The sequence below is a fragment of the Spermophilus citellus genome, assembly GCF_964194105.1.
Source record: "Spermophilus citellus genome assembly, chromosome: 10".
Classification (NCBI taxonomy): Eukaryota; Metazoa; Chordata; class Mammalia; order Rodentia; family Sciuridae; genus Spermophilus; species Spermophilus citellus.
In genome coordinates this window covers 27364605-27387651 of record NC_138197.1, presented here as the reverse complement: position 1 = coordinate 27387651, position 23047 = coordinate 27364605, and the positions used below count along the sequence as shown (strand labels likewise).

Here is a 23047-nt window from a genome sequence, read left to right as displayed (position 1 = left end):
CATTTACATGGGAGAAGAAAACTTGACTTATAAAAAATTAAATCATTAAGAGTTTGTTTCTTAAGGTTTCTGGCTGGCCGAATCAAAATGAACCCCAATCTATCTGGGACTATCAAAGACATTATTTTGTGATTCTAAAAAAAAATCTTTCCTTTCTATGGCTTCTCAATAAGAATTCTTTCTAACCTTATTTTAAAGCTCAACTTTTCATTTTTAAAAGATTAGTGGAAGAACTGATTATGGAGAAGTCACTGAGGAAACAATGGGTGGTGTCAGGAGGAGGGTGACCCACAGGGCAGAAAGGGGTGTGAGTCTAGGAAGACACAGACCAAAGGTGTCTACAGGGCTGCACAATATTCCTGGGGTCCCTAGATCAGAAGGTGGGTGAGCGGAAGCCTACGGAATCCTCTTGATGAATATTCAGGCATCTAGACTCCTGCAGAGTGGAGACGTGCACCTCGTGTGACACCTGCTCTCACGGCTGCCTCCCTTTTCCCTGAGTTTCACATGCCACCTTCACTGGGTGTTGCAAACTCCAGGTTGGTGACCATTGTTTTCTATTCCCAGGATCATGGTGATGTATCAAGTGCTGGGCACAAAGATATTTGATTGATTGATATTTATGCTACTTGGTTATGATCTGGCTACAATTTGAAAGAGATAATGCTCAGAGTTTCAGACTGCATCAGACCATATTTGAGAATCCTACAGAGAGTCTGGCAGATCAGTTTGACTCAATAGCCTCTTATATCTTTTGGAAAGCACATGCCTAAACCATATAAGATAAACAGTCTTGAATTATATGCAGATAGATAGGGATGTTTAGTTTAAAAAAAAAAAACACCTGAAAGTAGAAATGGAAACCAATGGTAATCTTATTCTATTATTATGTTTTCTCTCTTGGAGCTTCATTTCTTCTTCAGAAGAAAGGTGGTGTTTTTAATCTGATCACATCCCCTCCCCCTCCTACCCAGGTCCTAGTTTTTGAGAGACTTGGACATTCTGAGAGTAAATGGAGAGATCTTGGCTTAAGAGGTCGTTTCCCAAGAAAACTCCACCCCAATCTAAGTTTTGGTTTAGTTTCTAAATCCTATGCCCTCTCCTTTCCCTGTCATCTGTAGACAGAGAATAGGGCACTAGGTAAAAGAAATGTTGTAAGCCAATTGTTCAGCTTGTCAGGTCTCAACCCAATGGCCAACGGCTTTCATAGATGAGGAGATGTTTAAGTATTATGTGACCAACTTTGATGGTATTTTTGGTCCACCAACTCTTCAAAATCATGAGAATACAATACAATAATTAGTGTCAGTGGAAAAGAGCTACAGACTCAGTATCATCCACAATAGGAGGCAGGTGTCTATCATGTGTTACTGGAGATGTTCAAGGTCCCCTCTATAAGAGGCTACATATGGTGACTCAATCAATTGCTGCTGCTGCTGCTTCTCTTCCTTCTTCTTCCTCCTTAGGGCAGAAATGAGGTTGAACCCAGGGCCTCACGCACACTAGAAAAGCACTCAACCACTAATTTGTGTTCCCAGCCCTTTTGACTTTCTATTTTCAGACAAAATCTTACTAAGTTGCCCAGGCTGGTGTTGAACTTGTGATCCTCTTGCCTCTGAATTCCCAGTAGCTGGGATTACAGGTGTGCACCACTGCACCTGGCTTAATTACTTCTTTAATGTTTTAATGACTTTTTCTTTTCCCCAGAAATATCTATCTGGCTGTTTTTTAGTTTAGAATGAACCCACTACCAGGGTTCCCATTTACTGCTGTACTTGAAATCTTGAATACTCCTTTCCAGGTTCTCTGGACTTGAACATTCTTTATATAAGGGAAGACTATTTCCCCATTCTCCATGAAAATTATATGTCCCTAGACTGGTTCAAATCCAGTGGCTTCAAAGCAGCCACATGTACGTTTAATAAGTGAGATTTCTAGGAGTTTCAACTCCAGCTCGGGCATCCGAATGGCCTGGATAGTTTTTTTTTTTTTTCCCCAGAAGGCAGATACTAGGGTCCTAACTTAGGAACTTCTAATTCAATGGCTTGGAGGTAGTTCTGGTATTTGTATATTAAGAAAGCTCTATAATTGATGTTAAAATATACTAAGATTGAGATATTGCAAGTTAAAGATATGGCATAGAGGCAAGGAGAAGGAATGCAGAAGAGAAAGAAAGGTTGAGGGGAGAAGAAATAGCCACAGAAAGGTCAAAGCAATTAGAGAAGTTATCTGACAGCAGGAGCATTGGGCTGGGAGGTGCCTCCATCATGAATAATCAAGTAGTGACTCTGTTTCAGCTTCAGGGGTGTGTGTGTTTGGGTACAGATGCACACACATAATATGGCCACTTTGTAAAGGTGCTGGGAAAATCAGAGCGAGGCATGTCCCATGAGCCCGGGGATCATTCTTTCACCTCGAACACTTTTTCCATTCCCAGCCTGAGCTCTATCACACACACCCCAGGGGAGAAAGCACAACACAGCTGCCGAAAATTGGTAGTTGCGGTTGTGTGCCTTTTCCTGTTCCCCTCTCTGGCTGTCACTGTGACAGTATTTCTTTGGGTCACATCTGGTTGGTGGGGTATCAATGACTTGTGATGGGGAGAGGGAAGATCACGAAAATACATCAGGGCCATCAGCCAAGTAAATTATACCTATTTCCCCCACCCAGCACCCACCCACCCCCTGCCACCCTGTCCTCAACTTGGTGCCATGAGAGGCTTTTCCATAGCAACTGAAGGCATGTGTTTGAAGCTCATGGGAGGAGGCGCCAAAGCCCACACAGTCGTACAGTCCACGGCCCATACGTGGAAATTCCCTATGTGCAGGAGGATCTTTCATCCCTCGGTTGGCCAGAGGGCTCACCCAGGGTAGAAGGACCAGTTAGAACCACTTGGGAATTTGGTCTGCTTTGCTAAGTATAATAAATTTGCCTAAGTGTAATAAGTTCAAATTCTTCTCTTTGTCTTCCAAATTGTACAAACCCAAGTTCTCACTGAACATCAGCCTGAAAAATATTTTCTGGGTTTAATTTTAGTTTGAGGCAGAGGCAATACCACCATTGTCTTCTGTTCAAAGTATCACAAAACAACCACTTTGCCATGGTACATTCTCTTTCTGTGCACCATTATTCAGTTTAGAATTTAGTCTGTTTTTTAGACAACTGGATCATATTTATGACTGAATCTTCACTACCTAGGAGCATCGCTGGCATGTAAGGACACTCAATAAATGTTTGCTGGGAACAAGGGACTCAGGCAAGTTTCCAGTAGTCATTGACAGAGAGGTACAAATTTCATAGCAACACTGGGCTTTGGCATGTTGACTATAATGTAAAAACTCAGTAAGAGAGGTTTTGAATCAATAGGACATGGTGCTTATAAAAAAAAAACTTTAGAAGATATGATACTGTGCATCACATCTCTGTACTGTTATACAACTCTTCCTTCTGATTCTGTAAGAAGTCAACACCTCTCTTGGCATTATTTCCTTTCTATCTGGCAGCTCTGCTGATGGGGAAGGCATTTGCTTCCCTCTCACTCTTCCCTGCTTTAGTTTGTAGACACTGTTCCCTACGCAGCCTCTTAGATTGTTTTCATGATGGCCAAATAGATTTGACTATTTGCGAAACTCTGGGAGAGATGATATTTTCAAGACTGGCAACCGCTTTATTCGCCCAAAATTCTGGAGAACAACACTGGATCCTGGCAAGTCATTTCTCATGCTGAAGTAGGAGACACTACAAAGAATATATTTTCTGGAGGTTTTACAAATAATGGACTTGACTCTGCAAGAATGGAGACAGCTCAAATACAGTGTATGTATTTGCCGATTGGATAGACTATATACAAATCTGGCACTTCAAGGGCTTGAACGTTGGCAAAGTAGTGACAGCTGCTGGATAATAAGAGGAGCATATTTAAAGTAAAAGAAAATATATTATGGATTGGTTGGCACTCAGGAGTGGGATTTCTAAATATGTAGCACACAACCAGTAGAGTGCTCTGTTAACTGTGAAAACAGTGACAGTTTATTTTTCTAATGAACTATCCTAACATGTTAAGGTAAAACTAATGAGAAATAATGCTACTAATGAGAAATAATGCCATAATGCTACCCAATTCAGTAGAAATCTTTTTGGAAGATCAGGGCCGATTTTTCTCTTTAGCCCTAAGGATTCATCATTGTGCCCTGTTGCTCTCTTTTAGAGAAGGAGGGGGAAAAAGAATAATAGAAGAAGGGACTCCACTATGGGAAGAGGAATTAGACAAAATCTCTGTGCCGGGCATGGCCAGCTCATTCACAGAGCATCCACTGCACATCAGTGTTCTGCAATATAGCCAGATAAACTAAAGATGGTGTTTCTCCAAGGCTGACAGGCAGGGAGAGGAGACTATTTAGATTGGCATTTCATGCTTCGTTTCTCAGGTAAGACCTGGAAGAACTCAAGGATACTCATCAACCATTCCCTCAAGATGTGTGCATGACCCTAGTATCACAGGGAGGAGAGAAAGGGAGATGTGGAGGTCAGGCCCACACCTCTGTACTCCCTACCCTGAGTGCCCGATTCCAGGTACGTACCCAATACAGCACGTCCGTCCAGCCCTCCATGGTGATGCACTGGAACACTGTCAGCATGGCGAAGGCGAAATTGTCGAAGTTGGTGATGCCGTGCTTGGGACCATCCCACCCGGGCTTGCACACAGTGCCGTTCTGACACTGCCGCCCATGGCCTGTCTCCAAAGCACAGGGGGAAGGATCCTCTTCTGCTGGAACATCTCCAAGGTCAGGGGAAAAGAGTGAAGGGAGGGAAAGAAGTGGGCAGAGAAAGAAGCAAAGGCATTAGAGAGAAAAGTGAAAGGACAAGGTTGAGAGGATAACCACTGGATCATGCAGAACCAGTCTGAATGAGCCCCCTGCCTCGTATATGAATCAAACATAAAGATCTAGGTATTCATTTGAGTCTGCCACCAACTTAGAAGGTCAGTACTTTCAACTAGCTGTTGGAAAAACGGTATTTTAACCTTGGCAATTGATTTCAAGGATAGTAGGACTATTGCCCATTCTGTTGTAATGACTTGGCACCATAGTCAAGTGGCAGACAAAAAGGTAATGATGATGCAACCATTTGAAGTGGAAATTGTTCTGAAAAATGACAGAACGTCTCTCTCCTTCCCTCTCTCCCTTCCTTCCTTCCAAGTAAAGGCTAGAAGGTTCCTTCACATGGTGAGTTAACGGATCCCAGCCAGTAATGCTTTGTGATTACACTAGTCCATTTCATATGACATGGTGCATCACCAAGATTCGAGTTACTTCAGCGGGAAGCCTGTTGAGGACGGACGAAGCATGGGCTGATGGTAGGGGGGAGGCACCCACTGCTGACTGTGTCTTGTGCATGTCAGGTGGGACATTGCAGTGCTGTCCTTTGCTCTCCAGCATTAACACCTTTCAGAAGATATGAATCATTTCCTGACCCCTAATAAAGACAGAGTGGTGGTGGGTGACAGGATGAAGACTTCCTAGGGGGCTGGGGATGTGGCTCAAGCGGTAGCTTGCTCGCCTGGTATGCGTGCAGCCCGGGTTCGATCCTCAGCACCACATACAAAGAAAAATGTTGTGTCCGCCGAGAACTAAAAAATAAATATTAAAAAGAAATTCTCTCTCTCTTAAAAAAAAAAAAAGACTTCCTAGGTGTGGGCAGGACTTTTCCAGGACAAAATATGACATGTCATCTGTGGAGAAAGTGCTGGGAAGAGCTACTAGCAAATTCATGAGTTAAGATGCAATTTATAATTTCAGTGTGCAAATCACTGGTAACTTTAAGACTTGATGGGTCTAAATTACAGTAAAATACTAAGGTAGCCTTGACCCCTGTGAAAGGTGAGAGTGGGAAATTCCCAGCAGTTTGTGAAACCTGTGGAAAGTGATGACAATGGCAAAGAGAAGCGACCTCAGTTCTTACAAAGAATTCAGAGCAGTGAAAATACAACCACAGAGAGAAAATTTGCTTGTAGTTCTTCATTTAGAGACAAGAGGTCACCCAGGATCTTTTCTTTTTTTTGTAAGGATCAAAACAATGGCAAGTGTGATTAATCTGCCTGTGGGACACAGGCTCTGCTTGGAAGATGATTGGTTGGCTCGCTATTTCTGTTTGTGGCTTCTAATTTGAAACTGTTCACTTTCAAGAGGAAGTCAGAAATAGTAATCCTTCGGGGATAATTCTTAGAAGAATGGAGTTGAGTGTGATGGTTGAAAATATATGTCTGGTGTCTCCCTGGTGGCTGTCCTGGGTGCTTGGTTTCCTCTTCCTCCTCCCAGTCCTAACCTCTTCTACGCCACGCACACACCACAGAGTTTTACTGAAGTATAATTTACATGCCTTGGAATTCATCAATGTAAATGTACATCACAATTATTTTTAGTGCATCTTCATGATTTTGCAACCAACACCACAATCCGTTTTAACAGCTCCATCACCCCTCCCCAGTGTGCTGTCACAGTCAGGCCTTGCCTGACCCCAGCCTCTAACAACCTCATCTGCTTTCTGTCTCCAAAGCTTTGTGTCTTCTTGAAATTTCACATAAATAAAACCATACATTATGTGGCTTTTTGTGCTCCTCTTTTTCGAGCAGCATCATATTTTTGGGTTCGTCCCTGTGGTTGCCTGGTTCAGTGTAGTATGTTCCTCTTTATTGCTGAGCAGTGTGTTTTACTGTACGTTGATCCATTCACCGGTTGGCAGACATTTGGATTCATTCCAGGTTTGGGCCATTCTGAGTAATGCTGCTTCCTGGCTTATTTGTGGCCTGGTGCCCAAACTTGCATGTGGGTCCTTTGTTCAATGACCAAGGTGATGGGTCTGCAATAAGGATCTCTGAGCTGTTTGAGATCGGAATCCACACCATTCCCTTATTCCAGGGTCTGGCTCCCAGGAGGGCTCCAAATATTAAGGTAGCTGAACTGAACTCCCCTTTAGCTACATTTTTTTTTGCATGAATTTTGATACTGTGAAATCTTTATAGAGATTGGGGCAGGAGAGAAACTAAAAAGTGAATCCCAAACCTAAATAATGCATTAAAAATAGCAGAGCACCTAAAAAAATTCAGAGTTGAGAGACTGGAAGACCAAGAACCAAACATATCAAAATTCTGTTTGGTTCTCACTCATTCTAGAAATAGCTTTCTAGAATGATGTGTTCAGTCACGTGGTAAAGTGCTGGAATGATATGAGAGATGGGACATAAAAAAAAAGAGGGTGAAAAAAATAAAGGGAAAACCTGCATCTCTTTTTCCTCTGTTTTGCTTTTTAGTTGATCTTTACATTGTGACGGCTGATCTGACAGCTTTCCCTGTACCCTCCCTTCCCAAAACAGCAGAAATAAGGCAAAAGGGGAGGCTGCCAAAGCGAGCTCTGAGTGTCCTCAAGGAAGGAAAACATGTTTGGGGATTTTTACAGATACATGTTACAAAGAAAATGGCATCAAGGGAGAGTGATCTCATTAATAAAAGAGAAAGGGATGAGACTCAGAAATATTATCATCCACAGGCTCAAGTGCCTCTCCGCTATTTTAAATCTGTCTTGAACAACAATAAAAAAGATTGGAGAACAATTAAGAAGCAATGATGATCTGGTAAAAATAGGAATCTATAAAAAGCACTAAAGGGAACACTCGAAAAATCTGAACACACATAAATCAGCAGGTCCTGCAACATGGACTCCAGGGTGAGCGGAAAGGAGCTTAAATGGGAAACGTGTTGCAAAAGTGGGAACATGAGTTGGGGGAGGCGGATGCGGACAAAGCGAGTCGAGCTCTATGTTTCAAAACAAATGAAGAAAGGCAAGGTCATTCTAGAAACTCCAAATTAAGTTTTTTTGTTTTTTTTTTTAATAATGGAGGCAAGGATTAGGAGAGATTTTAGAAATGCAGGCAATACCAACAAGAACTGAAATCCTAGGAGAGCTCCAGTTAAGGGTTCCAGGGAGAATTCACCAAAGACAAAAACAATTACTTTTTTTAAGGTCCTGACTTTATGGAGTGAATAGAATGAAGGTGATTTCATTGCTAGGTTTTAGTCAACCAATTCCGTTGCCAGTCCCGGGGGTAATTACTGTGCTTGGGAGAGCTATTCAGAGTGACCTGGCTCTGAGAACCACCAGACAGATGGAACAACCAGAAACAAAAGGTATTGGCATATGGTGCTGTATCTGTTGAGGAACCAGGAAGGCGCCTTGCAGATTCCGCAGGGATTAGGGGAAAACTGCCTCTTCTGAGACCATCTCCACTGGGGGCTGTCCACGGACAGGCAGCCTAGAGGCAGAACAGTGGTTCACCTGGATGGCTCCAGATCTCTCTTGTATGGATTTCATAGGAAACATGGCTCAAAGTACAAAGCATTCTAAAATCTAGAAGTACATAAATTTCACAGTCTGTGAAATAATATCAAAGTGTAAAAAGAAGAATTTGATGGAAATTCCATTAAAAATTAGAACAAGGATTCTCATAGAACTTTTGTAAAATCTAAATATACAGAAAATATGGCGACTCAATTGAGAGTCCAAAATAAAAGGTGGAGGTGGGGTGGAAAAGACCACTGGTTCCAAAGGTTTTCAAAACTCTCCAAAACCCATTCGGATTGGTTTCAAAGATTGTAGGTCTAAGGTCTTCTCCCCCATGGCTGTGTTGAGTACGTCCAGATTTCTGTACCATTGTTTTCCTCCTCAATGGGATTAGTTGCTGTCTGGGTACATGAGGCCCTAACAGCAGCGGTATCATGTCCTGTTGGGAGCAATCAAGTGGGTCCCTGGAGTATCATCAGATGGCAGGTATGGGAAGGAGGAGGTGGGTGAGACGGCGGCAGAGTATATGGAAGAACAGGCTTCTGCAGCTGAGTGCCCTTGAACCCTTTCCCAGCAGGGAGTCTGGCTCCACACAGAGGAGTGAGGTCACCTTCTGGTGGTGCCCCACGTGGCACTTCTCCTTCGAGTACTTCTCTTGTTGTCATGCACTGGCCCATGTTCACACAGTGGAAGCCCACTTCTCTTCTGAACTTGATAAAACCTTCCCACATGAATAATCTGATGAGTCTTATGGTAGGAAGCAGGAAACTTCTCAGGTACTTTATCTGGTTCTGTTTACTACCAAGAACAATATGATCCTAAATTGGCCAGTCCAATTGGTAAAGCCAGGTCTGTCTTCATCCTAAGACCACAGGAGGCCATTAATGCTTTCAGCACCTCAGGTGGCCTTTTCAGTGGACCCTGTGGCTGTGTCCTAGGGGAGAGGTGCCCATCCTGTGTGTTCTTTGTCTGTAATACCCACCATTTTCTTGTTTTTGCGGCTGGGGCCTGATAACAAAGCCTGATGGCTTCCAACCATTATTCAGGGCTGCTGATTCTAAGAGGCCCTTGCAAGATCCTTGCCACCAGTAGAAAACATGCTTTTGCAGTTTTCCCATTAGGATGACAGAAATGATGGGCAGATTTTGGAGCAGTTCTTCTTGGCTTACTGGTGAACAGACATTTGATGGCATGGCCCGGTCACCATCTTGGGCTCTTTGGCAGATTTTCGCCTTTCACGTTTCCCCGTTTCATCTGGTGAAGGCCTCACTGCTAGTCACTGCCAAACTGAGGAGGAGTCCTTGAGACTCCACATCTCTGTGACGGCCTGAGGAGTCTGGGTCGAACAGATCATTTCAATACAACTGCATAAACTCTAGACATGCTTCAATCAGCTCTTAAGGAGGTTGAGAATGGAGCTCTAACAAAGCCACACCATTAATATAAATTTATTGGTTCAGGACTAGCTATAGATTAAGCTGAATAAAAGGAAAAATTAGAATTAAAGGGGAAATATTATTCGTTATGCTTTGTATTTCTCCAAGCAAGGCTGAAAGTCTCAGAATTTTAATTTTAGAGGCAAGAGAGGCAAGAGCTGTCTTTTTCCCAATTTTAAAAATTACATATTTTAAATCATGACAATTTATTTTATACAATGATGACCCAAGTAATTTGGAAATTATCTCGGGAGTGAATGGCCTCCTCTTAAGCAGACTCTCCATTAAAAAAGTACAAGCAATTGAGTGATTATGTGGCTGTAGATTTACAGTAGGGTTTTTGTTTGTTTGTTTTAGGGGGGGCACTGTGACCATGTGATAATGACCTACCTAGGTCATTGCAAATATCCATCTAATCCATCCAATCAAACCAGGTCATTCATGCCAAGTAACCTATCTTGGATTCTGAATCATGATTTATCTATTTCACTGTTGGTGTATATATGCTATCTAATCTCACTCCCCAATGCAAGAGAGGCAAAATTTAATTTAATGCCTGGGCTGAAAGGGAATGAGAAGCAGCTTAGGTAGAGAGGAAGGAGGTATCCCTTAATAATCCCGACAGATGCCCTCCTCTCTCCACCAAGATGCCAAACACTAAGATGACATATCTTATTGCTTGAAAAAAGACATATCAACTTAGTACTGCTCACCACTTTGGGGTGGGGAATATTTTTTTCAAACAAGGTCTTTGTGTTAAACTGCTTTATATGTCTGTTTAAAGCCTTGTTGATTTCTGTTTAAATATTGTTTAAAAGGTCAAGCTGAGATGTTAGAAACTTAAGATAGAAGTTTGTAGCATATCCCATGAGCCAAAGCTTTGGTGCCACTCAGGGAAGTGCTTAATGAACCAGTATTGCTTGTTAAATATATTTGATTTATGGAAGGAACACAAAGAGAGGAGTCTCTGGAAGGAAAGGATTGATAGCCATGAGGTAGAGCTAAACTTCCTCCTTGTGGAATAGAAATTTGGCTGCTGGTAAGGGAGTGTGATTTTATGCCTGCCCTCTCATTCACCCTGGTGTAGGGGCTCAGGGGCTTTTGCCCATAAAAGGAGAAGAAAACATTAATTGCAGAAAAGCCAGGATCAGCCCTAAGAGGGTGAAAAGACCTCAGGGCTGTGATGGGTGGTGTGTTGGCTGAGGGTGGTACTGGCTTCCAAGAAAGGCCTTTGATGAGGAGTCACAGTGACATGCAGATGCAGCAGAGACACAGAGGTTAATACTGATTCTTAAGTTATTCAGAATCAGCTTCAAAAGTGAAAAATTGACCAATGATAAGTTCTTAAGTCTGTGTTTCTCAAATTGAATAGTCATTCAAACATGTGCTGGACAAAGCTTGCATTTGGTTGTTTTAACAGATCTCTTTCAGTGAAAACAGAAATTGAACATGAGAGGAAAAGAATAAGGAGCACTGCTTCTCTCTTAGCATGCTGGGACATGGGCCTTTGAATGAAGGAACCTCCGGCAGCTTGGCTGGACGGGTGACAGCAGTGCTTCCAACCACACAGTAAACAGCTAAGAGAAAACCAACAGCCTCTTAGGAACCTGCCACCTGGCACCCTGCTCTTACCTGCTATGCCCTCCTGGTTATAGCACGTCTTATGCATCTTCCCCATGAAGAGCTCCAGGCCGATGATGGCGTAGATGATGATGACAAACAGCACGAGCAGGGCAATGTGCAGCAAGGGCACCATGGCCTTGATGATGGAGTTCAGGACCACCTGCAGACCTGTAACGGCAGGATCATCAACTGTGACAACACTGAGTGTGTCGGCCTCCGCTGCTGGAGCCTGGTGCTCCCTCAGATGCCACTCAGGCAAGATCTCCTGCAATCTTCTTAGCAGCTTGGAGAGTGGGGTATCATGAGCCCTATTTTTTTAAGATGAGGAAACAGAGGCTCAAGGTCATATAGTCAATGAGCCACAGAATGGGAATCTAAATCCAGGTTGGCCTGACTCCAAATGTGTCTTGGAGGCATGTCCAAATAAAAGGACTGGCAGAGGCTATACCTCCAAGGGGAAGAACACATTATTTTCATCCATAACTATCAAACCTGGTATATCCCATCTTAGAGACAACCTAGCATCTTTCTCTCTCAGAGCAGAGTTCGGTACAGTGAGGACTCACTTTGGCCATGAAGGACTTATTTATCTCTCAAGGTTTCTTCATGATGGGATTACCAGAGCCTATGGGTGACTTATCTGCTATAAACCACAGGTATCCAGGAGGGTAGGACTTCCATTGCTGAAAGTGACTCACCACCAGGGTACATGGGGATGGTGAGACCTCTGAGACAGGGCTGGGGAAACAGCTTGGAAGGTACCTTCTCTGAACTGAGTGAGTTGACAAACCACTCTCCACTAGGATATCCTATCAGGCTAAATTCACAGAGGGAGCTAGCAGAACATTATACTTTCCTTTCGAATGACCCACAGAAAGGGACTGCTTGTTTAGAAAGGCATAGAGTTTTTGTTTGGGAGGATAAAAAAAAAAAGTTCTGGAAATGGTTGAAAGTGGTGGTTGCACAACAACGTGAACAGATTTAGTGTCACTGAAACCTGTACAATTAAAAATAGTTAAGATGGTAAACTTTGTTATATACTTACTACCATAATTTAAAAAAAAAATCTAAAAATTATCCAGAATCCGGGAGAGTGGGAAACACACAAAAAAAACTCATGGAACATCGGGGTCTTGTCAGTGTCCTCAAGGCCTGTAGGTTTGTTCTTTGGTCTAGGGGGAAGGAGGACCCCCTTACTTACAGGTCTGATCATTTGTAGTGCTAATCATTTAAAGGGGGTGCTGCAAGCTTCATTTGCCAATGGTGGGGAGGTGGTTACCAGGAGGTCACCCCAGATTACACCCAAACATAGTCACTCAAGAGCTTTGTGCCCACAACAAGTGCACCAAATCTTCAAGACCCAAGGAGAAGGGTGGAGAAGGCAGCTTCCCCTTCCTTCCATAGGCCAGTTGTACAGAAAGTCACCTTGTGGGTCTCCTCTGACACACGTACGAGAGTATGAACGCCTCTGAATCCCCAACAGGAGTCACTTTAGTGTCCTTACCTGACTTCCCCACCTCCCCAGTGTTCTCTCATGCCAGCCATGGAGGCATTACTCCACTTCTCGGGGTCTGGTGATTCCACCCACTGCCCTCTTCACTGGGTAAACCAAGTCTGTGTCACCCTCCCTCCGACCCTGAGGCAGTCACTGGCGCTTTGAGCTCTGGTGGAGTGGTTTTCTCAAGGCTAATTAGAAGAATTCTCCCTAGCTATTAAGCCAAGCTGGGGAGAGGGGAAAAAAATAAAAAGAGAAAAGCTGGAATAATTTTACCTGTGAATTAATGAGAGTGCTTTGCAGCCTCCCATTAGAACAAGATGTTTTCGGATCCAAATGATTCCATTAATTAGCAAGTTGTACACACATTAGTGTTAAAGTATGCGAAGCCTTGAAGAAAGTTGAGCTGCAAAGCAACTTTGAGAGGTGGCTGCTGGGGGTAGAGACTTCTAAACGCTACTCACAGCAGGGGGAGGGAACCCCCCCCACATCCTGAAGCCCAGGCCACGAGGGAAGTGTTTTATCTGGACTTCAGTGCTATTATGGATTGGATCTCGAACATCCCCCAAGGTGGGGCCCTTGTGAAGTGATGGGATCATGAGGGGTCTGACCTCATCAGTAGCTGATGGCTTTATTGGGAGGTGGTGGAAACACTAGGAGATGGAGTTTAGTTGGAGGAAGTGGGACACTGGGGGTGTCCCCTGGAAGGGTATATCTTGTCCTTGGCTTCACTGCTTCTCTACTTCCTGGCTGCCATGAGGTGAATAGCTTTGCTCCACTATATCTGCCCCCACCACATCTGCTACTCACAGCAGGGGGAGGGAACCCCCCCCCCCACATCCTGAAGCCCAGGCCACGAGGGAAGTGTTTTATCTGGACTTCAGTGCCCCCACCATGATGCTGTCCCTCACCAAAAGCCCACAACAATGGAGACAACTGACCAAGGACTGAAACTGAGCAAAAATAAGCCTTTCCCCCTTTTAAGTCATTTATCTCATGCATTTTGTGACAGAAATTGATCAACACATGTGCTAAGCTTGAAAGGGCAAGAAATGGCAGGCAAAGTAGTAGACAAAGTCACCGTGGGCAAGGAGGTCCTCTCCAGGCTGCAGCCAGAGGCTTTGGTCCAAGGGCCACCTCAGGCTTCTGATATCTTCCTTTGCTCTTAGGATGAAGACCAAGATTCTCTTGTGCCCCACAAGGTCCTATAGGGCCTGGTCCCACCCACCTCCCCACCCACCTTTCTACATTCCCAGTCCCTGCTCCTCTCTCTGGGTTCCAGGAAAACAGCATTGATTTTTGCTTTTTGGTTTTTATTTTTGTTTTAGCTGCAAATATGCTCTACAGTCATTCTGTGTCTCTATAGCCACAGAATGATATTTTAGTTAATGATGGGCCTCATAAACAATGGTGGTCCCAAAGGATTATAATGGAGCTGAGAAATTCCTCTTGCCTAGTGACACTGTGGCTGTCATAACATTGTAGCACAAGCCATTACTCATGTGTCTGTGGCGATTGGAGTCACGTAAAGCTAAAACACATACAATTATGTGCAGTACATAATGCCTGATAATGATAAATGGCTACATGTCTGGTTTATGTATGTATTTAACTATACTTTTTATTGTTATTTTAGGGTCTACGCCTATTTATAAAGAAAGTTCACTGTAAATAGTATGCTGTGTGATCCTGGCAGTAGCTGAGAGGCTACATCTACTGACCGACCCGTGCCATCTAGGTTTGTGTAAGTGCACTCTAGGACGTTCACACGTAGAAGAAATAGCCTAAGGTCACATTTCTCAGAATGCCACCTCCTGGTGAAGTGATGTCAATGTGTACTCCCTGCACAGGGCCACCACACATGCTGTTCCCTCTGCCTGGGACACCTTGGCCTATTCCTTCTTCTACATCCTTCAGCTCTCAGTCCAACCATCTCCTTCCCCAGGGATCCTTCCTTAAACTCCCAGACCAGAGAGGTTTCCTTTGTTCTGTGTCTTCTCGGATTAATTTCCGTTTCTTTGGAGCACTCGCCTTGGTTTGAAATGGTATGTTTATTAAGGTGATTTTAAAACATTTATATCTTATCTCTCACATGAGGCTGAGTTTCATGAAGATGAGGACTCTGCCTGCTCTTCTCATGGTTTTATCACTAAGGTGGCTGGGTGCAGAGCACTCAGTAAATATTTACTGAAGAAGTGACAAAACTTATTCAAATAAACGCTATTGCTACTATGGAGCACGAGTGGGCTTTGCCACAATGAAGTCTGCTTTACAGGCTAGTGTAGAGTGGACAGGTGAGTGTTGAGCCTGCAGAGGAGGACAGAGGCTTTGAGCAGCCTTCAAACAGGCCAAATGGGATTCAAAGCAGCTGTGGGCTTCATTACAGCTATCAGTGATGCCACCGAGTTCCTACACAGTGCTCCGTTCCTTAAGTCTCCATCTGGGTTGGTGGCTACACCAACTACCTGAGCAACAGGCCAGAAAACAAATTCCTCAGATCCCTCCTCCAGTCAGTTACCAAATTCTGCGAGTTTGATTTTGCACTATCTTTAGACATGCATAAATTATTTTTTACTACATAAATAATGCATGCTAATTATATAGAAATAGAAAATACTTACTAAGGAGAAATTAGAAAACACAGTGGGGAAGAAGCAGTCACTCATTGTCCCACCACTGTGAGCCTTTTGGTATATACTTTGGGCCCATGACTCCCCCCCCCCCCGCCCCCCGTATCCTCTTGGTGCTTGTCATTCAGTTGAACAGCCTCCCTACTTTCAGGTTTGCCCTGTCTTCATGCTGCAGTTAGAGTGCTTTTCCTAAAATACACAATTTGGAAAGTGTCACTTTTGAAAGTGTTCCAGTGATTCCTCATCACCTACAGGTCAAGCTCACCTCCTTCTTCCCAGGTTTGGTCTCCGACCAGTCCCAGTTTCCACCTTACACTCCAGCAATGCGCTCGACCATCGGGAGGTCTCTGGCTTCCAGCCTCTGTACCTTGGTGCATGCTGTCCTGCCTGCCTGGAATGCTGTGCCCTGCCTGCCTGCGAGCTCCTTGAGTCTTGTCATGTCTCCTCATCTCTGATCTCAGGCACACAGCAGGGACCCAAGGCACATGAAGCTAAGTCACACCAGTAAACACGGATGCTTTTGGAAGACAGAAACCACAATGATGAAGGAGTTGCAGGCCATGTCATTCAATGATCATTAGAAGAAACTGAAGGTGTTTTGTTAGGAAAAGGTTAAGACTCATGGAAAGGAAGAGGATATCAGCAGGGAGGGTGTTGCCAATAAAATTTTCATATGATTTTAAACTGCTTTTTTGAGAAAGGGGTAGTTTCACTGATTTCTCTACAACCACAGAAATGGAACTAGACTCAACTAGAAACTATCCAGGAATGATTTAAATCAACACAAATAAATGCTGTCCAAGAAACAAACCTACCTGAAGGAAGCCTGAGGTAGTGGGTTCCTCATCTTCAGGGGTATTCGTACACTGACTGGAGAGCTCTTGGGGAAGGGCCATGGTGGGGATTCAGGCATTGGGTAGAGGATGGCTACGGGACAGTGAAGTCCTATAACCTTGTTAGCTTTTGTGTTCTGAAGACTCACCATGGGCAGGTGCAGTTCTTGATGCTCTACTTAGATTGCTCCATTTCCTCTTGGTAACAACTGTATGGTGTAGGTGCTGTTATTAACCACAGTTGAAAGGTGAGAAAAATGAGTCCCTAGAAAAGAAATGACCTGCCCACAGGTCACAGCTCATAAAGTGGTGGCATGGGCCTCGGTGCCAAGTGACCTGGCTCTGGAGCCTGTAGGCTTCACTTCTGTGCTACCTCCCTGTGCCCCTGCAGTATCTCTGTCCATAAAGCAGTAATGCGTGCTTCTGGCATCTGCTGGGAAGATGAGGGAGAGTAGTGTGAAGTCCCTGCTTTCCAGAGAGCCCAGAAGTTTCCAAGCCTGGTCCAGAAAGGATTCCTAGATTCTGCTTGCCTTCTCCTGGGATGGCAGAAGCCAGGCTGTCGCATGAAAGCATGGAGCCAAAATCCCTTCTTTCCATTCCTTCTTAAGAGTTTGGCTCTCAGGGACTGGATGTTTACTAGCTTCTTCTCAGGACTGGCTCACAGCCGTCTCAGAAATAGCTCCCCAGCTCATATTCTAATTTGAAAATCACAGTGACACTTCTCAACCAAGGTGTTCTTCCCAGATAGCCCATGCTCGTGGCTGATAAGCAATTGCTGAGCCCTTCTTTTGGACTGGCTGCTCATGCTGGTGGAAGAACATGGGCCCTAGGTAACTTGGTGCAGCAACTGCTATAAAATACCCCTGAACACAAGATCATCATTGGACCACGTGTAGGATTAGTCTATTTTCCTAGCCCTAAATTAGGATCTAAGATCTGACAAATATATGTGTACTCATGGGGACAACAGGATAGAATACTTAATACGAAAATCATTACTGGAAAAATTAGCACATACAGATCCACACAAGATCAAACAACATATGATCTAGAAATCCAATGTTTAATATGCAGTTCATGTCAGGTGACCTATTCTCTGTGGATAGAAAGAGTCCCCAAATACCTGGCTGCAAGGAAGACTTTTCAGAGAGACAGGGCTTTGGAAAATGACACCATTAAATGCTGGGATTAGGAAGAGGACAGTGATGGATTTAGCTAGCATAAGTGGCTTTTCTTTGTCTTCCTCTTATGTAACAATGAAGCTCTGGATAGAGAGATGCCTGCATTCTCTCTGGGATCCAACATGAAAATTCCACATTAGGAAAGGTTGAGATTATCTGCATATATACGTCATCCTATCTTTCCTTAAGAGATCAAGAGGAACCATCAACTATAAAAGAGAAAACTGAAACCTTTCGTTAAAGTGGTGCTGAGGTTAGCCTGCAGATGTTGAGGTTGGCTGGAGTTGGTGCCTCCACAACCTGCTATAGACTCTAACAGTCTGTACAGTCCACTGATGCATACAAGGCTGAGGACAGATCACATGCTCTTTTGTTTTGTAACAGAGAATCTATTACTAGGCCTTGCCTTGGTGATAAATTGTTCTGCTCAAGGCTCCTGGGGCCATATCAAGAAGTTTGAAAATGACTTTAAAAGCAAGAGTCGAGAAAAGAGGAAAAACGAAAACAAACAGGAGCTGAGAGGTAATGTGCGCAGGCGTCACTTGCTCCAGAAGTAGATGCAAGAGCTGGCTTACATGTCCTTTCCGTGTAAACTCTACACCCTCACTTCAAATTCATATTTCAAGTCACCCTGAGATCAAATGGGAGAGGGGAAAGGGAGAAATAATGGAAGACCCCCACATTAAAGATCTCTGCTAATGTTGCTTGAATTCATTGTTTGGACTCCAGGTTGACTCATGACTTTTTCGTTTGGTGGTAGGAATGAATATTTCCTATCCCTAACTATTCAGACTTGATAGTTCCAGCCCAGCCTTAGGAAACCAAATGTTCAAGGAGGCTTGGTGATGGAATCCACAGGAAACAATGCTGAGAATTACTAAACTAAGAAAGAGAAATCTGGTATTTAGTGTGGTGGTAGGTACAAGTTTTCTTATGGATAGACTCAATGCTGGTCAGAAGAGGAAGAAGACTTTGGGATCACCATCAATGCCATAATTTTCACTCATACAAAGAGTATTTACTGAGCTACATTCTATGGGCCACCCAGAGTGCTAGGGACAGGGGACACTGGTGAAGAGGAGACTCATGGCCCTTCCCCTCACAGAGCTCACAATTGAAGCCAAACATTAATTGAATGATCACACAATCAATATATAATCACAAACTGTGTAGGAGTCTTGAAAGAACAGAATAGGGTATCATGAAGGTTTTCCTTTTGCAGAGTGGTAGAGGAAGTCTCTTTCAGGAAGTGAAACTTTAACAGAAGGATAAATGAAGAAGAGGTCAGGTAAATGCAGGTGGATGGGTCCCTGCATAGGTGCCTGGGAATCCCAGGTGAGCAAGGCTACCTGGATGGCTGGGGAAGGCATCACTCAGCCTTGTGCCTCTGCTCTTAAAGGGAATTACTGGGTGGAGACTTGGGAAAGCTGGTCAATGTTTCTGTTTGAAGTCAGAGGAAACAGAAATCACTTGCACTTTCAGGGAACCCATTCAGGAAGCAAATGACAAAGGTCCTCCCAACAACATCCTCATTTGTAAAATAGAGGAAGTAATTCCTGTTTTGGGCCACAGAGGGAGCATAGGAAGGAAAACAGTGAGGCTAAAAGTCCGCCACTTCTCTGCTGGCATTTTTAGGGCAACCTTTACCATAAGCTTCCGGCAAACTAAATCCAACTAAAGACAGCATTGTGGCACCATGTAGATATACCCAGTACGGAAAGCCCCAGTGAAAAGAAATGTCCAGTGAACCCTGAATGCAGAGAACATTCTTCTAAATGTGGTAACCCCATCAAGACGCAGTCAGGGGTGTCCAGGGAAGCGGCTAACTCAGGACCCTTCTGTGGCTCAGGGCCAGTATGAAGATGACACATCCCTGTGTCTAGGACTGGAGGATGAGCCAGGACCTGTCCTACCCTAGGGGTTTCCCTGGACTTTTAGAAAACATCTCCTTGATATAATAAGTGGCTATCAGACCCTAAGAGAATGGAACAGAAAACCATACTCTTTAATCAGAGTTCTGATTAGCTGAATGATGACTGGTGAGAGGCTGGCCCCACCAAAGCAAGTTATGCCTTCCATATTTTTCCAACAAAATTTTAACCAAATTCAAATAAAATGAGAGTCACTAGGTGGTGAGCAAATTCTTATGTGTCCTTAAGCTCAGTGTTGTATGTCATCCAGAAGGAACAGATCTTCCTTCAAACAGAGGCTCAGGTAAAGGGTACTGTCGTTACCATGTCCATCAAACCCACACTGTCCCTGGACCTTAGTCACCTTGGACTTGGGTCTAGACTTCAAGGAAGTGTAGGTAAAACACCAACCTCTCCCAGAAGAGGAGTCTCAAATAAGACTTTCCATCATCAGTTGCATCCTTTCTCAGAAAATACTATTGGAGGAGAACTCTCTTCCTTAATGGAAAAAAACAGGTAGCTCTGCACTGCAGAAACTCTTCCCTAGTGTCAGGGTTGCCTTTCTCCAGGTACCCAAGGACAGCTCCGCTGTCCCTACCTGTGAGCACAATGAGCACCCGGCAATCGCTCTGAGAGGTGAGAGAGAAAGGGCAGAGCAGTAGTTAAAGAAGGAGACCCCTGAAGCCAAAAGACCCCATGGTATATCATTGAGTCCCAGCTCTACACTTTTCGGCCATGTGTCCTTGGACAAGTTAATTGTCCTCATTTAACATGGGGATGATAACAGTACCTGCTGCATAAAATTGCTATGAGATTTCCACATGCTCATTCATATAAAGTCTGACCCACAGTAAATCACATGTCGGTGATGGCTATTATTGTCACAAGTATGTCCAGAATCTCAGTTGGAACACTTAAGGTGAATATGCCACTGGTCACCCAGGATCTTGTTAAAATGAAGACTGATTCAATTCATCTGGGGCAGGATGTGAGTCTGTATTTCTAACCAGGTCCCAGATGATACAATGCTGCTGATCCACCCACCACTTTGAGAAGCAACACCCCCAGAGAACCTAGTCAACTTTGCTTGGATCCCAGCCACTCTTAAGCAGTGACTGGATTTTCATGGTCATGGTATGATCCTGCTCATGTCACTTGGGTATTTCTAATCAGTAAAGAATGTGAGGCCAAAGTTAGATACAGAAAAATGCCACATGCTAACTGGCACGACTGTACTATAGGGTTATTTTCCAATTTATTTATTTATGTATTAATTTTTATGAACGTATGATCACTGCAGAGGACAAGGCAGGGAGACATATACCTATGCTGCACCACCAGCGAGCATAAGTGATGTATACTGGTGCTGCTCCTTCCAGCAGCAATAAAAGCTATTCAACAGAGTTATGGAGGAGACTGACAACAGGGATCCAATGCTGCAGCTAGCTTTGTAGGTATGAGAAGCTAAGCATGAATTTTCTCTTTGACAGTGTGGCCGCCATCATTACCACACTTACCAAGCTTGCATCCTCAAGGTTACTTATGACCTCTCACTGGCCAATCCATGCCTTTGCCTCTGCCATCCTTTTCCTTGACCTATTTGACGTTCTTGATTACTCCCTTTCTTTTTGAAACTCTCCTCTTGTCTCTGTGACAATGTACAATTTTAGTTCTCTTTCACCCTCATAATTAATTCTTTCCTCCTTCTTTCTTCTCTCCCTTCTGGACCTCTATTAGTCTGTGGAATACTACAGAGACAAAAAAGATGCAGTCCCTACCCATGAAGAACTTTCAGCTAGATGGGAGGCAGATGTGGAAACAGCTAATCACAAAATCAGGGAATTATATTCCTGAGAATTATGCCCAAAGAACTGCAGAAGCCTAAAGGAGAGAAAAGTTAATTTATCCTGGGAAAACAAAACAACAGGTCCCTGAGGAATGGACATGTGAGTTGTGTCCATAGGGGAAATTTCTCTTTTTATTTGGTTAGTCTTCCGCCTCTTGTGCTACTCTCCAAATCAGTGTACTCTCTCTCGCTCACTCGCTCTCAAGAAATTCATTCACTTCACTCCCTCCTAAAAGTTCAATAGTTACTACCAGTGGACAACTCCAAATCTGCACTAACATTTTCTTTGCCCTCTCTTCTGAGTTCAAGCCATACTCCTCCAGGAGCCTACTTGATATTTCAATCAGGTTGTTCCACCCTCTCATCATATGCAAGAAATTGCAACTTCAACCCATCTCCTTCTCCCTAAAACCAGTCCCCATAAGGACAAAAACCTGTAATCACTCTTGCTTGCTTCTTCAACAAATGAAAACAATTCTTCAAGCGTTACCATCCTTCATATCAGCTGCATCCCCTGCAGCTATTGCGGTCCTTACCTCTCCTGCCTGGTGAGCAGGTGGGGTGTCTTGTGTTCTATTCCCTGGTCTCCCACCCTTCTGCACCATTCCCCCATTGCTCATCCTTAAATGCTGCTTTCATCACACTGCACACATCACACTACCTGCAGTAGTTTTCTTCATAGAGAGTAGACTCAAAAATCCCCTTTTACATGATCTTCACATGGCAGATAGTCAAAATTTATTTGCAGAAAGAATGAAGGCAGTTTTCTAATATCATCATAACAGTAGGTTCCAGCAAGAAACCAGCAATATACTAAAATTAAGACATTCAAGGTACTTGGTGGTTTATATGAAGGAATGGGGGTAAGAAGAACCATAAAGGAGCAAGAGTATGATGTCTTAGAGGTCTCAACAAGAGTGATCTCTCACCATGCAGGAGAAGGGATGAGAGGACCTTCTGGAGAGATTGTGAGGATACCAGCACAAGACAACAGCAGGGAAGGATCTGGGTACCCAACATCCCTGTCCTCCCCCACCTCCCTCCTGGTGAGCTCCTCGTGGGCTCTCCACCAACTGAGCCCATCTAAAAGCTGGAGGGGAAGGCAGCCTCTGACATAGTCCATAGGGCAAGCTCCCCCAGGTAGAAGGCAGAGTTGGTGGGGAAGGGTGGAGAGCCCACCAGGTGGGGCAAACTCAAGCCACCTGGCAGACAGGACAATGAGCTTGAGTGCATATCTTTGGCTTCTATATGCCACCACCACCAGTATCATCCTAATGAGCCAGGAAACGTTACCCTATTGGGAGGGATTCTAAACTTTGTGAACCAACAGGTCTCCTCCAAGGAGGGTGAACAGATTAACATCCTGACTCTAACTCACTAGCCAAGTCTAGGTCCTCACCTCCCAAGGGCTTACCTGACCGAGTATGAAAGTCAATGCTCCTATCAGCATTTGTGGTTGTAACAATCATCATCACCACCACCATCATCATCATCACCTCATCAGGCTGCAACTATTGGCCTACCCTTACTTCTGACCTACTTGCACCAGTTTGCACTAGCTAGAAAAAGGAGACATGATGAATCTCTCAGATTACATTCTGTGGCTTCATTTGGATAATGGAGCAATAGGCACTTTTAATGGTCTCACAAGCCTAATGGTTATTGAAAGAAAATAGGTCTAAAACTAAGAAGGGAGGCAGCTCTCCCTTGGGCTAAGAAGTAAGTTTGTCACAGTGAGCTTCGGGATGCCTGACACA

At 44.0% G+C, this 23047-nt stretch overlaps 1 protein-coding gene across 1 annotated transcript in view; it reads right to left on the bottom strand.

The window, feature by feature from the left end:
• Positions 1-23047, bottom strand: part of CACNA1C (calcium voltage-gated channel subunit alpha1 C) — a 634974-nt gene that overhangs the window by 191237 nt on the left and 420690 nt on the right. Inside the window, exons 6-7 of the mRNA XM_081309259.1 lie at positions 11405-11563; positions 4581-4777 (exon numbers count right to left, since the gene is read on the bottom strand). Coding sequence (XP_081165385.1) covers positions 4581-4777; positions 11405-11563 — 356 coding nt within the window. The remainder of the gene's footprint in view (positions 1-4580; positions 4778-11404; positions 11564-23047) is intronic.